This window comes from Marmota monax, unplaced genomic scaffold (genome assembly GCF_021218885.2).
Source record: "Marmota monax isolate L192 unplaced genomic scaffold, Marmota_monax_Labrador192_F-V1.1 WCK01_AAM20220418_F8-fsc00106, whole genome shotgun sequence".
Taxonomy (NCBI): domain Eukaryota; kingdom Metazoa; phylum Chordata; class Mammalia; order Rodentia; family Sciuridae; genus Marmota; species Marmota monax.
The window spans coordinates 9,148,053-9,164,988 of record NW_026695218.1 but is presented as its reverse complement, the minus strand read 5'-3'; the positions used below and the strand labels follow the sequence as shown (position 1 = coordinate 9,164,988).

At 47.5% G+C, this 16,936-nt stretch overlaps 1 protein-coding gene across 1 annotated transcript; it reads right to left on the bottom strand.

The window, feature by feature from the left end:
* Positions 1-246: 246 nt before the first annotated feature.
* Tex261 (testis expressed 261) lies at positions 247-9,603 on the bottom strand. The gene is made up of 6 exons (XM_046432360.2): positions 9,452-9,603; positions 8,456-8,535; positions 6,983-7,136; positions 3,880-3,947; positions 3,152-3,254; positions 247-2,983 (listed from the first exon to the last, which is right to left on the bottom strand). The coding sequence occupies exons 1-6, from the start codon at positions 9,519-9,521 to the stop codon at positions 2,868-2,870; spliced, it is 591 nt and encodes a 196-aa protein (XP_046288316.1). The 5' UTR covers positions 9,522-9,603; the 3' UTR covers positions 247-2,867.
* Between the last annotated feature and the right edge of the window lie 7,333 nt (positions 9,604-16,936).

Below are 16,936 nucleotides of genomic sequence, written 5' to 3'. Positions count from 1 at the left end.
CTGCCTGCTGCAGGAGCTGAGCCTCACTCCTCACTGCAGATCCAGCCTGGGTGGAAGACAGCTAATATGTCACACCCTGGTCATGGGCTTCCTACCACATGAGCTGCCATCCCTTACTCCTACTGCCAGAGGTTTCTAGAGTTCAGTGAGATCAGTGGCTTTGATGTGAGACTATGAAAACACCTGTACTTCCTCCAGGAAGCCATCCCAGGTCCCCTGAAACCCCCGTGCGCACATCACAATTCATTCATTAAACAAACATTTATTGAGTGTTTTCTATGTGCCAGGTACCAAACCAGGCACTGTTGATACAAAAATTCAAGGACAACTGTTCCTGCCCTCAAGGAGCTTACAGTCTAGTGGGGAGACAGACCATAAAGCAGGCAAATAAGCCCAGAGTGATCTGTGTGGTGTGCTGGGGTGGGGCTGGTGGAAGATAGGGCATTCAAAGCTCCTTGGTGGAAGTAAAATCTTAATTGAGACTTGACAAAGTACCAAAGTAAATGGAGGAAAGGAGAATCAAAGTGGCACGAGAGCCATGGCATCTCTGCATACAGGAGGCGGGAACCCAGAGTGCAAGAAGGCCAGTGACAAGGCCAGAGAGGGAAGCAGGGATCAGAATACCAGGAGTCTCACAAGCCATGCTAAGGGGTCTGGACTTTATCCTGAGGGCAGTGAGGAGCCATGGAAGGCTGTAGGTCAGGGAGTGACTTGATCCAACTGTGCATTTTAGAAAGAAAACTCTGGCTAGCCATGGGATAGAGAAAAGGTCAGAGGCTGTCAGAAGGTAAAAGCTGACAGTGGGAGTGGCTCAAATCAAGAGATGTTAAGAAGACAAACTTGACAATTTTTAGAGATTGGACATGAAGGGCAGAAAGAGAAAGCAAGTTTCCTGTCTGGCTCCTGAGTGATCTTGAGACCAAGACAGGTACCCCACAGGGGCAGTTTTGCAGAGATAGCAACAAGTGCCAACTGGGCTATGTGCCTTCTGGGTCTGTGAACCCAGAAGGCAGCAGAACTATGATTCAAATCAGGAGGGATGCTGGGGATGGAGGTCAACTCTTAGTTCCTTGGCAGAATCTCTGAAGCCATCAACCTGGATGTGCTCCCCCAGGGAACCCACAACAGAATCCTGAAAGACCCCAGCATACACAGGGCAAGCAGAGAAGCCTACATAGGAGACTAAAAGAAGCAGCCTGAGAGGCAGAGGGATAACCAGCCACAGAAGTGCCAGGAAGTGTGATTTATGAAGCAGGTGGTGATCAGACATGTCAGCTGCTGTCAAGATCCAGTAAGATAAGGCATAAAGCGTCTGCTGGATTTAGCCCATGAAGAACCCTGGCCACCCATAGGAGAGCGCTGACCAGCAGTAAACAGAGGGAGTGAAGCCACATCATCAGGATGAGGAATAAAGAAGTGGACAGCAAGGGAGAGTAGGGCCAGCTTTCAGCCCATCAATGAGGAAGATGCTGGCCTCGTGCCCTCTACCGTGTCTGTCCTTGTCTGCATAGCAGAAAAGGGCCTGGGAATCTCACCTGCATCCAAAGAAGACCAAAATGTGCTAGTCCTCCCAGGGAACGGGGAAGGCTGGCATTTTAAGAGAATGGAAATGCTAAAGTCAAGGAAATGAAGGGCTATGATGGGACTTCAGGCATGATATAGACAGGAAAGATTTCCAAGCACAGGGTCTCCCCAGTGGTTTAAAGATAACACATGTGCAGTATATTTCTGCACCTGCAGCCTCACTGTGAGGTATAGGACATGGCCAGTGATGGCTCTCATGGGGACTTCATTCCAATATGTACTGTTGAGCACTTGCAAGGCACTGTAGTTGGAGTGCAAGGTCAACAGATGCTGGTCTGTGCCTGAGACCTGGCCTGCCTTCTTAGAAGGCAGAGATCATCTCCCTGGAGGCCAGCAGCACACAGAAGAGTACCAGACCTGTGTGCTCTTGGAGCAACAAACAGCCTCTCCCACCAACCCCATTTCTTAAAAAACAGGCTAGAGCCCAGGCTGCCTGGAAGCCAGTTTTTATTTTTTTCTTTGAGCCTGGAATAGAATTCAACCAGAAACCACTCCTTTTCCTCAGAGGAAGACTTATAAATAGAGTACTGTAGATGTTATTCTGAAAATTTAACCCAGTTCTAAACTATCTCCTATCCCCAGCTTGCCAGAGCCTCAGGGAGAAAAGACCCAGATGAGACAGGTGCATAAGAAAGGCTGCCTCAAACTCCCTGCCCAGGTTCTATTCCTCATCTCCGCCCCCTTCCCACTAAGGGCCACAAGAAGAATTCCTTTGTGAGGATAAGACCAAGACCCAGACCCAGAAGAGTCCCTGGAGCAGACAACTAGTCTAGTCCAGGCAGAAGATTAGCAGGGAGAAAGGAAGGTGAACTTTGGGGGTATTAAGGCAAACAGTGCCACCTAGAATCTTTATTCAAATGGGAATCAGCAATTGGACAAAAATCACAGTTCAACAGCAAAAACCATTTCTCTTGGGTACCAAGACATGGCCCCTCCCTATGGCCATCTGCCCAGAGAACTTGTCACCAACTGCTCTCCAGCTTCACAGACCCTGCCCTGCCTGAGCCAGAACCTCCCAACTCTCCTCAGGAGAGAGAGGGGAGGACCTCCTGGCTGAGCAGGCTCTGCCACCCTCCCTGGTGCCTTGTGAAGGAGACAGTCCAGCAGCATCAGATCCGAGCCAAGCTGAGTACCCTGAGGAGGGTGGGATGGAGTTTCAGAATTGAGGGGAGGGAAGCCAGGGCCGGTAGAAGGTGCCTTCCAGGATCCTGGCCCCTACCTAGAACAGAGGTCCAGGTGCCTGACTCTCCTGATCTTGCTTCCACATCCCCTCCCCAGGAAGGTCAGTATATCTTCTGACGACTGGGTAGAATGGCCTCTTTGATGAAAGAGAAGACAACCAGGATCCCTAAGCGTTTGCCCCGTTTGCCTTTGGTGAAGTAATTGGAGACCACGTCATCTGTGGAGACACAGGCAGGGAGATGAATATCAGAGTGTGTATGTGTGTACACACAGCTCTCCCAACCCAGAGCCCCAGTGTCTCATCATAGGGCTGGGCTCAGGTGCCTTCAGCCAACTCAGGCCTTGCTGGCATCCCCCCACCTGGCCCTTACAGACCCCTTCTCACCTCCTGGCTGCATGGTGGAGGGCAGGACGTTCTCCCCAGCCGAGAGCGACACAAAAAATGCAAAAGGGATTATCCACAGGCAGAAAGTGAAATAGGCCAGGACCTGGCAACAAGAAAGACTGAAAAGAGGATGTCCAGGAGGCAGCAAGAGCAGGCTAGGTGTGGCCACCATGGGTATTAGAGAGGTGGCTAAGTGGAAACAAGGCCTGTCCCTAATCTCTGCAAGGGCTAGGGGCCAGGAAATAGGGTCTGGACATTCTCAGACCTAGAGATGATTCAATAGTGAAAGGCCACATTCCCAAAGAAATGACCTTGTCCTTCCCTGGGGCTTCAACCTGGAGCTGTAAGGTATGGAGCAATCCTGGAAGAAAACCCTGGCAGGCCATGATGGGGTCTGGGGCTCAGAACTACAGCCCACCCCTGTCCTGTGAGGTCTGAGTCAGACAAGGCCAACCCAGTGTCCCTTCAGGGCCTCAGATGACCCCATCAGGGTACCCTTAGGACTCACTGGGGAATGCAGTATCTTCCCCACCTCAGCCAAAGGGATCCCTCTGTTTCTCAGCCACACTGCTTTCAAAAATCATCTATACCATGTTTTGTTTTTTTAAAACACATGATCCCTCAATGTACTCAGTTTTGGATCATAGCTAAGTTTATAAAGCAAATCATGCTTACTCCCTTTACTCCCCCATTCCTGTTACTAGCTGCATATGCTATGTACTTCTTACCTCTGAGAAAGGATAATATTCTTCTGCAAAAAACTGAAATGCTAGGTAATGATTCACCACCACTAGTCCTGTTAAGGGAAGGAAGAGTCAGTCAGCTTGGGAGGCATAATGTAAAACAGGATTCATAAGCTTCCAAAGGCCCTGAGATTTGGGGGCCCTGTGTCTCACTCCTGATTTTGCACTCAACTCAGAGTATGGCTTTGACCCAGTATATCCCTGTCTAGAACTCAGCTGCTCATCTGTCAAGATGGGAGGATCAGCCAGGTGTGGTGGACCACACCTTTAATCCCAGAGATGCAGGGGGCCAAGGCAGGAGAATCACAAGTTCAAGGCAGCCTCGGCAACTCAGCAAAATCCTCAGCAAATTAGCAAGACCCTGTGTCAAAACAAAAACTATGCAAGGGATGTAGCTCAGTGGTAAAGTACTTCTGAGTTCAATCCCTAGCACCCCTACCCCCTGCCAAAAAAAGATGGGAGAATCAGCCCCAACCTGTTCAATGCAGAGAACATCATGAGTAAAGTCAGAAAATAGGTAAGAAAGTTCTAGCATGTTAATAAAAAGGGGATTCTGTGTTACATAACACAAAGCCTGGTTGCAATGAAACTTTTTTTTTTTTTTTAGTAGTGGATGTTTTCTTGCAGTACTGGGGCCTCATGCATGCTAAGCAAGTGCTCTACCATTGAGCTACATCCTCAGGCTTTTTTAAATTTTATTTTGAGACAGGATCTTGCTAAGTTGCCCAGTGCTTACCTTGAACTTGTAATCCTTCTTTAGCCTCCCAAGTAGCTGTGATTATAGGTGTGTGCCAACACACTCAGCACGAACTTGGTTTTTATTGAATATGAGTTCTAAAGAAAACTCTCCTATAGGCAGTAGGTAGAAGGAAAACATGATTATGCAGACCAGACCTTTAAGAAATTCTAATCCAAACTGAGAAGCATAGAAATGGTCAACTCAAGTAAAGGGGCCCTTATTCCTTGAGAGTAAAAGGCCCTAGTTTGTAGACACTTTGAGGTATAATCATATGGTTCCTCAAAATACTAGGGAGGGGGTCCTTGCCCATCCTACCCCAGAGGGAGGCAACTAGTCTGATATGTTCTGGTCCCACACACACCTCTTTAGTGTGCAACTAAGTTTATGAAAAAGAGCAAGCAAGTAGATCCTGGAGAGAGGTTACTCAGAGTTAGGTGTCCCTAACTGTTCCCATGTGGAGATGAAGGGTAGGCATTAGAAAAAATATGTCCCCTGAATCTGAACCTCCTCACACACCCCTCACAGCAACTACCATGTCTCTTTTCTACCCCCTTGCCTCACCCCTTCTAAGATGATGACCACAGCTCTGCTTGCCTAGACATATGCTAAGGCTAAAGGAAACTGAAGACAGGACAATGCCCTGTGCCCACAAGAGCTTTTGGAAAATCCCAGAATCTCAGAAGGCTCAGGCAGGAGGATCAAAAGTTCAAGGCTACCTGGGCAACATAGTAAAACCCTGTCTCAAAAATAAAAAGAACTGGGGATATAACTCAGTGGTAGAATGCCCCTGGGTCCAAACCTCAGTACCATTAAAACAAAAAATCTAGGGCTGGGGTTGTGGCTCAGCGGTAGAGTGTTCACCTACCACATGCGAGGCCCTGGGTTTGATCCTCAGCACCACATATAAATAAATAAATAAAGTAATTGTGTCCAACTACAACTAAAAAATAAATATTAAAAAAAAAAAAATCTAGCCAGGCACAATGGTGCATGCCTGTAATCCCAGGGGTTCAGGAGGCTGAGGCAGGAGGATCGTAAGTTCAAAGCCAGCCTCAGCAATTTGGCCCCTGGGTTCAATCTCCGGTACCAAAAAATAAATTTAAAAAAAAAATTTTTTTTTTGGAAAAACTATCTTGGGCATCTAAATGGCAGGCTGTAGGCTGGGGGAATGATAAAGGAAGCCAGAGGAGTCAGGAATCCCACAAAAAACCCTGATGAAGAAATTTTACAGTGAAATCACACCAAGGCACTCAGGGAAGAGATCAGTCCTAGTTTACTACTGAGCCCTACCTGTGGATAATAATCTCTTTCAAAGTTTTCCACAGAAATAGAAAAGTAGCTCTAAAACAACCCCCGTCTCTGTCTTATACCCTGACCCAAGGCTAGGCTGATCAATATAATTAGCAGAAGAAACAGCAAACCTTGTGATGAAAAACTTTCTAAAACCTTCTCCATGAACACCTGTAAACCTCTATAATCATCTACTACGTGCCAAATGAATTTCCTTCCCAAAAGTCCTGTCAGAAGTATCACCTCCAAACAGATCGAGTAGCTAAGGCCCAGAGAAGGGGACATGACTACACAAAGTTAGAAAGTGGTGGCAGGGCAAAGGCAAGAAAGCAGGGGTCCTCAACTTCAAAGGAGCTGCAACCACTGACTTGAAAAGGTAGTCCCCAAGAGACATCTGCACCAGGCCCTTGTCTGCAGGAGGCTCACAGTCCTTTGAGGCTCCAGTCTTTTTTTCTTTTTGGTACTAAGGATTTTTAACCCAGGGGTGCTTAACCACTGAGCCATATCCCCAGCCCTTTTCATTTTTTATTTTGAGATAGGGTCTAAGCTAAATTGCTGAGATTGGCTTTGAACTTACAATCCTCCTGCCTCAGCCTCCCCAACTGCTGGGATTACAGGTGTGCACCTCTATGCCTGGCAAGGCTCCAGTCTTAATCATGACTTTAGGCCAAAGGACTAGATGGGAAGCTGCCTACCTCTCAAGATAGGGCCTCAGGCTTTTCAGGCCAAAGTGGTTTCTCTGAGGCTGGGACTACTCATTGGAGAGCCCTGCCTCTGCCAATCTACATCATCTTCCCCCTTCCCAAATCCTTCTTCAAACTTACCTCTTTGGAAAGGCCCTCCCAGCCTAAGCCCTCCACCCCCCAAAAATTCCAGGCAATGGGGCTAAGTCAGGGTCTAGGGGCCTCAAGACTGAGAAGTCCATCTGCCCAACCAGCCTTGCCTCCTGAAGGACTTTGTGGCTTGCTTCCTTCTCTGTATCCCCTTCAGTACTCAGGACTGAGATGGGCATATTTATTCAACCATGTCAGCTGCCTCCCCAATTCTGTCCTCTCTCACCGCATGACAGGATGAAGTTAGGCGAGGTCAGCATGATGAAGGGGAAGGTCTGGAGGAGGCCAAAGTAGACTAAGTTGGTGAAGAGGCCTACGCCAATCATGCTGGTGGGGAAACGCTCAAAGACATAGAGCCCAATCAGCACAGCTGTGGAGAACTGGAAAAAAAAAAGAAGCACTCGATGCAGGAAGCCCTTCCACACAGCCTGCCCAGACTCTCTAACCCCAGTTGCCTATGGGTAGCACTAGGTTCATACTTTAATCTCCTCATTTATAGTCACAGGCCTGGTTTCCCCAGCTAGACTCTCAACTCCCAAAGGGCAGCTTCTTTAAATGCCATTTCTCAAAACTTTTTTTTTGCGTTTTTTTTCTTTTTACAGTGCTGAGGACTGAACCCAGGGCCTCATGCACATTAGGCAAATGTTCTATCACTGAGCTACATCATCAACCCTTGAAGTTCTTTGACAACAATCCAAAGTAAGAAAAATGTACTACAGTGACCCCAACACACACATACATATATATGATCAGAGTTCAAATTTAATACTAGTCTTTCCTTTTCTTTTTTCCCTTTTTTGGTGCTGGGGATCAAACCCAGGGCCTCATGCATGCTATGCAGACACTCCACCACTGGGTTACACTTCAAGCCCCATTCCATTTTTTTTTTTCCTAAATGCTGATCCCAACCTACTGAACTGATTATACAGCTCAATAATGAATTGTGCCCACAATTTGAGAAATGTTCTGAAGGAGGTGTAATTGTCAGTGCTTAACAAGTGACAGTTGGCTGAAGGAAGGTCTAATTCCTGCACCAACACCCACATGCCGGGCCTCTGAGCCCAGAGCTAAGGGCTACAGTCTTGTCTCCACCACTAACTTCCAACACCAGGCCATGTCCAGAATGGAAGCAGCTGATGACCCCAGGAGGCTTGAGTGGCAATGGACTCTTCCTGTCCAGATGTACCCCCAGTCTCTCCTGCAGCTGGAGGAAATCTGTCAGCAAGCAATCACTCCTGTGGCCTTGGCATCAATAGCACAGACCGTATCCAGGAAGAGAAGCCTCCCATGAGGCACGCGTGGTGTGTGTGTGGGTGCTCCCCTTAGGACAAATCACTCAATCCCATTAGAAAGACAGCATTGAGCAAGCATTCAAAACTGTCCTTAAGGTTCCTGTAAGTTCTAAATGCTGGGGACAGAGCAAGGAGCCAGAAACAGTGAAAAACAGCTAAGCAAAGGCAAAGTCACAGGCCTGTCAACAGAGGATGTCCACTCAGCTGTCACCTTAGGAACAGAGAACAAGGTCTGCAGTGCCACTTGGGGAAGGAGGCCAAGTGGCAAGCCCAAATCTGGGCTCAGGAGTGCAGACCCAAAAGACAGGTCACAGACAGGGCTCTCATCATCCAAGCCAAATTTTCCCCACTTCCTGCTTTTGAGCTAGACAAGAACAAGGGGAATATTGGGGAAAGCTGCCACTTACCCAGATCATGTATTTTATGATTCTGCTGGTAGCCACTGTGTATTCTTCTATCAGTTCTGCCAGGTAGTAGAGACCAGCCGCTGGGGAATGAGGAGAGGAACAAACAGGGAGAACATCAGCCAGGGTGACTTCTGCCATCCTGGTCATCCCTTTCAGCAGCCAGTTCCCCACCAACCCTCACAGACTCCAGAAACTAAGGAACAAATCAAACAATCCACATGTTGCCCTTACAAGTCTGGAGAAGCAGAACCTTGTTGGAGCAACTAAGGAGAAATTTCGTAAGAATGAATGGAAGCCGGCATGGGACTCCTCAGCGCAATGCTAACCTCTGGCCCAGAGAACATAATTTCATGCACTCATTCAATAAATCTCTTCAGGGCACTTAATATGGGCCAGGTGCTAGGCTGAGTGCTGAGAATACAGTAGAACAAGACAGACAAGAACCCTCCTGACCAGGTTGAGGGGAGGTGGGAACAAGTAGGGAGAAGAGTCAGACTAGCCCAATGTAAGAAAGCTACTTTAGGGCAAGGACTGAGCACTACCGGATCACCAAATCCTGGAGGGCTTTCAGGAGAAGGTAAGATCTTAATTGAGATGGAGTAGGAAGGGGACACAAGGGAACAGAGCATCAAAGGCGGAGAGCAGCAAGTACAAAGGGGCAGAGGAAACAAGGCAACAGCAAGTGTTGGGGAAAGTTGGGCAAGGTGGGCCCGCGAGGATGGGAGCGGTTAAGCGGTAAACAAGCGCAGGGAGGGCACTTCAGTCAATCTGGCACTGCCAAGCGGACTTTGTGACACCTGGCAGGACGCGCGGTCAGGCCAACCGGCTGGGCTTAGCCGAGAGTGGCAGGACATGGAGGGCTGGGGGTGCGAAACGACGAAGGTCGGGGGCGCTGAGCAGGGACCCCCAACTCGCTCCAGACCCCCCGCGAAGTGACCCCTGGCAAGTCCAATGCCGGGGCGGAAGCCCGCAAGGGCCAGGGTCGCGCACTCTCACCGACGGCCAGTGTGATGAAAGCCACCTGGATGAAGAGCGACAGCCAGCTCAGCATGTACATGAACCACATGGCGCCCCCACCCCGCCCGCCCAGCGGCCGCCGGGACGGGCCTGCGCGTTTGGGCTCCGACAACACGGAGCCACCGCCACCGCCGCCGCGTCCCCGCCCCGCGGACGGCCTACGGCTGTGCGCGGTCGCCGAGAGGAGCCCGGCCCGAGCGCCGCCCCCGGCCAGGTCCGCACTAGCGCCGCCCGCCGGCTCGGAGGACCAAGCGCTGCTGCCGCCTCGGCGCCGCTCTTGCTCTCCGCTGTTTCTTTTGTCCGCGGGACAGTCCCCAGGAGCAGAGAAGAGGAGGCACTCTTACAGTAGCTCAGAGTGCAGGTTGTCCACTAGGCTTTCTCTCGCTATCGCAGGTAACAAGGACGAAGTTATTGATTGCCTTACAAGTGCCGGGCGCTGTGCAAAAGGCCAGGCTCCATGTTCGTGACGGAAATTGATCCAATGATGCGAATCATTTTCTGCATGGAAGTTTGGGTTACCTTGCTCCAGGTCACACATCTATGAAGTCTCACAGTCAAGAGTTGGAGTGCTTTTAATTGGTCACCCTCAGACCTAACTCGACCTTTATATAGAGGCTCAGTTCTTTGGGGGTAGATTCTTTCTGTACCTTTGTGTCGCTTGCACCTTGCTCAATGATGAGAACGCAGGATGCTAACTGCATGGTCTGCGCTTACCAACCCTCTGGAAGAGTTGCTGAAGGATCAAGAGGAAGGAAGTTCTTGTTTAAAAGTTCCCCATCTAGTGGCAGAGACAGGCGTACAAAATAAAGTGTGTATAAAAGGATTCTGGTATGCTTTTTCCTATCAGCATCACATTTTGATGCATAAAAAAGTCAAAATTACCATAGGATCCAGCAACTCCATTTTGGGGTATATAAGCAAAAGAATTGAGAAAGTAGAGACTTTGTACACCACTGTTCATAGTGGCATTAGTCATAATAGGCAAAAAGTGGAAACAACACAAATATTCACTGATAGATAAAAGGATAAAGAAAAGGTGGCATGTATATACAACTGAGTATTCTTTAGTCTTATAAATAAGTGAAATTCTGGGCTGGGGATGTGGCTCAAGCTGTAACGTGCTCGCCTGGCATGCATGGGGTGCTGGGTCCCATCCTCAGCACCACATAAAAATAAAATAAAGATGTTGTGTCCACCAAAAACTAAAAAGTAAATATTAAAATCTCTCTCTCTCTCCCTCCCTCCCTCCCTCCCTCTCTCTCTTAAAAAAAAATAAGTGAAATTCTGGCATATGCTACAACATATGTATGTGAACCTTGAAGATATTATGTTAAGTGAAAAAAAGCCAATTACTTGAGAGACAAACCTTGAAGATATTATTTTAAATAAATACGCCAAGCATTGTATGGTTCCCTCCTGTGAGGTTCCTGTAGTAGTCAAAATTATAAAGACAGAAAATAGAATGACAGTTTCCTGGGGTTGGGGACAGCGGCCAATAGGGACTTATTGTTTAGTGGGTAGAGTTTCCATTTGGGGAGGAAAATGTTCTGGAGATGAATAGTGGTGATAGCTGCAGAACAATAAATGCACGCTTACTGTTACTGAACTGTATACTTCAAAAAAAACATTAAAATTATAAGTTTTGCATCATGTATAGTTTACCATAATGAAAATACATACATTTTCCTATGAAGAGAAGGAGTGGAGTTCAAGAGTGGAAGAAAGCATTCCCACTGTATGTCTTTTTATATCCTTAAAACACTGAGCTATGTAAATATATCACCTATTCATAGTTTAAAAATTTTAAATGTCCACATTAAAATTGGTGATGATTAAAAGATCTACTAGGATGTCTCAAATTTTCTGTTGTTACCCAATCACTTTGTGAGAAAAGCCAGTGTGGTACTTGAGAAGGAAGAGGGATAACCTTGGATCATGTGACTTGGTCGTTCCTGATTGGCCCAACAGGGTAGCTTCATTCTCAGATCTTTTCTTCTAGGCAGTTTATATTTGAGACACAGAAGCATCACAGAAGCATCAATGAATAGAGGCATGATAAATTCTTAATTGATCTTTAAATATCTCTCCAGAAAGGAAAAAATAGAAAAGCATCCTCCATCCCATTCCAGAAACTTGAGGCTCCAGAGGGTGGGAACATTTACCCTAGACTAAGCCAGCCAGCGCTGTTACTCTAGATCTGGACACTTTCATTGCCCCACAGTTTTAAGATTGCAGACTGGCCATGGGAATCAGAACTAAGGAACCAAATTTTCTCTGAGACAGGAAGAGAGAGCCATAATTTCCTGAGAGCCACGAGAAGCAAGCAGTGAGAAGTAAAAGCAACTGGCTCCTATCTGTTCCATCCAGCCCAACATGACAGGGCAGGAATCAGGAGGCTCCTTGGGACCATGCCTAGCAGGGAGTCAGGCTGGGGAGCAGCAAGCCCAGGCCTTGCTTAAAGGAGAGAAAGAGAAGAGAGCAGGAGGGACCTACACTCAATTCAAGGGACTTATTTCAACAATGACAGGATTTGTAGATTCAGAAATCCTGACCAGATTGTTGATTTAATCTTTGACAGGCCCTAGTAACTACACATATTCTTTTAATTTTTACTTACATTCATATGTTACCATGTAATATCTGCATGTGGGGACCAACTCCCAAAAAATCTCATGAGGGGGCCTGGGGAAAACTAACTATGTCAACATCACACTTCTTGACTTTTTAACTAAGATTAAGGACAGAAGATAAGATGTGCTAGCAGTCACAGTGCTCTGTGCCACCATTCCGAGTGAGGATGAATTAACACATCTAGTATAGGAGATAGTACTGAGGCAGGCGCATAGGGTTAAAAGTTGGTGACAAGAGTTAAGTGACAATAATCCCTGCAACTCCAGAAGCTAAAGTAAGAGAATCACAAGTTTGGGGCCAGCTTAGGCAACTTGGTGAGAACCTATCTCAAAATAAAAAATTGAAAGGGCTGGGTATGTATATCAGTGGTAGACCACCCCTGGGTTCAATCCCCAGTACCAGAAAAGAAATTGGTGATGATTAAAAGAAAGGCATTACATGCTCTATGTTTAAGATAAGTGGCAGAAACAGGAATAGAGGATTGAAGTTCAAGTCAGAGACAAAAGGAAAGGCCTGCATGCTTTGTGCTTAAGATGAATGGTAAAACCCTACCTAAATACTTCCATTGTTCAAGATAAACAACAGAAAACATAAAACCTGATGCAAATATGTCTGATCACAACACCTTTACCTATCTAACAGTAATCCTCATTTACATGAATTTCTGTGTTAAAAGATATGCCCAGGAGGGTAGTTAGGGGAGAACTAACACAATTTTAGGCACATTTTGAAACGTGTAAACATTTTTGACCAAGTTTAAATTGGACAGATACAATAAGAAATTGCCCCATAGCTTATGTATATGTTAATTTGCAGCCCCCAAATGTATAAATGCTATTCACCCCTTGACTTGTCTGCTATTCTGCCTATGAGGATGGATGCTTGCCTATGAGACAACCATCTTACTTAACTAATCAATGCAACAAATGATTCTTTTTAACCCTCTCCATGTAAAAGCCATGTTTGATTTCTATCCTGAGTGAGTTAAAAGACCTGCTGAGCCAGTGACATTACTACTGTTGTCTCCATCTTACAGATGAGAAATGGAGGCCCAGAAAAGTTCAAAGTCACACACCTCGTGCTTAGAGGAGATTTGAATGTGGGAAGCCTGGTTTCAGAAACCATATGATTTTCCTTTGTATCCTCAAGTCACCAATCTTTGCGGTCAGGTGATTCTGCCTGTCTACCCAACACGTGCCTTTTGGCTAGCGGGCTGGGTCCTGCCTTATCTCTATGCGGCTGCCTGGACTCCTGGGCTCATCCTTTCCTCCCTCTGTCTTTATCCTTGCAGGAACTAGTGAATACACCAGAGGAGTCCAGTTTTAGTCACCTTTGGTTTGGTCTCCAATGTTTTCACTATTTTGTCTTCTCACATTCCCTCAAAATTCACTGCACTCAAAGCCTGGATGGGCATTTAGTTGGATCTGTGGTCCCAGGGCTCAACCCAACAGGGCCGGATCATCTCTAGGGTCTAGAAAGACAGTTGTGTTGAATAAGACCAAGATCCCGAGGTCAAAGTTCCCATCACCTGGCTGTGTTGGCTGCTGCCCTCTAGTGGCCATCCGAGGAGCTGGCACAGACCACAGCTAGGGTAGGGTTGGTGGCCTCCTGGAAGAGTTTTATAGACATAACTGGGGACTTACTGCCAGTCTTAAGAGTGAAGGCCAAGTAGGGAGGCCCTGAGAGCACACACACACACACATCACACCCATCACATACACATTACACACAGCTGTGGTCAGGATTCACCTCAGCTTCTGGGCCTGTGCTGCCTCTTACTGACCAGGTAATTGTTGTTGTGCAAGACACCATGAAGTCAGACACAGGCACAAGACACCATGAAGTCAGACACAGGCTGACAGGCTTGGAGACCCAGGCCCCTCTTTCCTTCTAAGCCTTATTCCTCTTTTGTGATTCTTGCCTAGACCTGACTTGTCTCTGCCAGCTCCCGGGCTTCTTCACAGAAGTTGGGGGTTGGGCAGATTTAAGGAGACATGTTCCCGCCCATCCCACTCCAAGCCCAATACATACCACCATGTTACAACAAGATGTCCTCTTTTGATGTCCCCATATCCTAGGGGGTATTTTTTCCTGTAATAGTTCATGTAGTTAGCAGGTTTGTTTCATATTCCACAGCAGGGTAGGGTAGCCAGAACAAAATTCTAGTAAGAGACAAAGCTCAAACCATGAAAAGCAATGACTGCGACTGTGTCCACAGCATCTGTATGTCTTAGTTGTCTAAGCTTCCCGACCCTGACCTTGTTTCTACACTATGTCTCTGCTCCCACTCAAGCAGCTGCTTCCCAGTCTGGGTACCCTCCCCCATCCTGGTCACATGCTTGGGGCCCCAACTCAGGTGTCTGAGTTAAAGAGCTCTCCAGTGACAAGTCCTCAAAGGCTCTATTAATTGCCTCAGTTTTATCTTCAGCTAAGCTGCCAGGCCTGAGAGGAGACATGACAAGAAAGAATCTGATGGGGGATGTAAGACCCCAGCAAGTTGTTAAATCAAATTTCTAGACACTGAGAGATCTCTGAAATAAAAGGATTTATTGAGCTGTAACAAATGCTAGTCTGGAAGAAAGGAAGAGTCCTGGGACAAATTCCCTAAGCCACGAGCAGCATGTTGGTAGCAGTTGGGAAAATGTCCATGAGATCTAAACCAGAGTATTTTATAATGATAATTTTGGGAAAAGAAAGAATCAATTGCTTACCCTGGAACTTCCTTGGCTGTAGATAAGAAGGGCAGAACAACACGAAGCAGACAAAATTTTGGAGGCAGTAGGTTAATGTGTAAGGAGAACTTGTCATTCCTGGATTGGTCGGGGTTGTACACAAGGTGTGATGACTCCTTGACAGTTGTCCTCTCGGGTTTTATGTTAAGGGTTTCAAATACTCTTGGGGATGTGGAGCAGGTTCTTTGTTTGATCTGAAGGGGTTAGCCAAATAGTTTCTCTTACCTCTTTTCTCTTACATTCTTAGACTGTAACTATATTTAGGACATGTCAGAATTTTTCTCTTACCAATATTCAGTCTCTCTCTCTCTCTCTCTCCACACACACACACACACACACACACACACACACACACACACCAGAGCTCCTGAGCAGCACTTTCCAGGTCCTGCAGCCTGGTGGGGTGGGTTAGGGTTGGGGAGCAGCTGGCTGGTGGAAGTCCAGGTGGCCTGGGCTTGGAGTGCCTCTTGGAAACAGCCTTATTAGCCAGGACAGGAGAGAGGCATCACAGTCGCTTCTGTCATTAACATAATGCAGATCACTGAAATCCAGGCCTGACTGTCTCCTAGCCTATATGCAAGCAGCTCCAGGTGGTCTCCCCTGACAGGAACTTCTGATGAGAAGAAAAGGGAATACTCTCTCTGACCAACTGGCCTCCTTCCTAGGGCTGCGAAGGGGATCAGTAGATCAAAAAAGTAAGAAGGTCCTGGACCAGGAAGTAGCCAGTGCTACCTTCCACTTCACAAATCAAGCCCAAGGTCAATCTATATATGAACACCTAGCCCACTTCTCTGCCAGGAACTCTTACTCATTATTGCCTAGGAAAGTCACGGGAATGTGTGTATCTCCATGTCCCCAGATCCCAGCATGGAGCTTGGTACAGAGAAGTGCATATATGGTGGGCAAGAGCCATCCTGCCTGTAAGGCTGGCCCCTTCCGCCAGGTCACACTATCCCCCTTGGAAGGGTGGGTCCCTGACCCAAACTAGTGAAAGGGTCACTTGCTGGAGAGGGTCCCTGTGAGAAGCTGGATTGGCCTGTGTGCAGTGTGTGACACTCAGCCATCACAGTGGCAGCTTGTGAGCCCCACGGCCACCACTTATGCCATGTGGGTGACAATAGCAGTTTGTGTTGAGAAAGCCTCAGCTGATGTGCGTGAGGAGGAAGTGGACATTGGGTGTGGTCTGAGCCTTCTGATCACAGTTCCAGGCCCTTCCTGTCCCAGCTGTCTCCCACTCTTGGTTTCTATGACACACTGTTGAGGATCTGTTTCTTGCAAATTACTTGTCCTAACTTCCCCCAGAGAGGAGGTTTCAGGGCTGAATAGATGACCCTAGTTATCTAAATCATGTCTAAGTGGAGCCTGGTGGTTCTCAGCCCTAGCCATGAGCAGACTCCCTGGGATGAGGTTCAGTGTCAGCAGATTTCCAAGTCCCCACTTCCACAGGGTTCCCACAGGGCAACCAGAGTGGAAACCACTACCCACGGGAAAGAAGAACACAGGAGGCATGGATCCTCTAGAGTCCTGAGACCTACATCGACCGGCCTCTCAGATTGGGCTACAGAGTTGTTGGCAGTGGAGGGGCCAGCATGTGTCCAGCCTGCCCGTCCTCATTCTCTTTCCAACTCTTACCTTGTAAAAGCAAACCCTGGAGCTTCCCGGCCCTACTACCCACACAAGATTCTCCAGATCATGACTCTGAAACCTAAAGAAACTTGCCTATCCTGTCCCCTGCCTCCTGAACAAATCCCTTCCACTCCTACCCTGGCGGCACTCAATGTGCCCTTCTCTTGGCGTATCCAGTTATTACAGTCTTTCAACACACAATTAACATCCTTGCCTCCAGGAAGCCCTCCCGGTTGCTCCAGAACACTCTAACCCTTTTCCTCTCTGGCCTATGTCACCAAGAGTCAGCCTCCTGACTCTCTTGCTTCTTTAGTTAATTTTCCAGGCATTTCCATCTTGCTTCACCAGCCAGCGTGCAAGGCCCTATGGCCGTTCATCCATAACCTTGCCAGACACCAGGCTTGGCACGAGGCAGAAGTTCAGAAATCTCTGGGCCCCTTTCTCATCCAAAGAGTCAGCTGAGGACGCCAGGTGA

Excerpts from the sequence above, each read along its gene's own strand:
- Tex261 (XM_046432360.2), bottom strand. The coding sequence starts at position 9,521 with ATGTGGTTCATGTACATGCTGAGCTGGCTGTCGCTCTTCATCCAGGTG. Across the intron at positions 8,536-9,451 it reads TTTCATCACACTGGCCGTCG|CGGCTGGTCTCTACTACCTG; the intron begins GTGAGAGTGCGC and ends CTCATTCCCCAG. Across the intron at positions 7,137-8,455 it reads TCATAAAATACATGATCTGG|TTCTCCACAGCTGTGCTGAT; the intron begins GTAAGTGGCAGC and ends TTTTTTTTCCAG.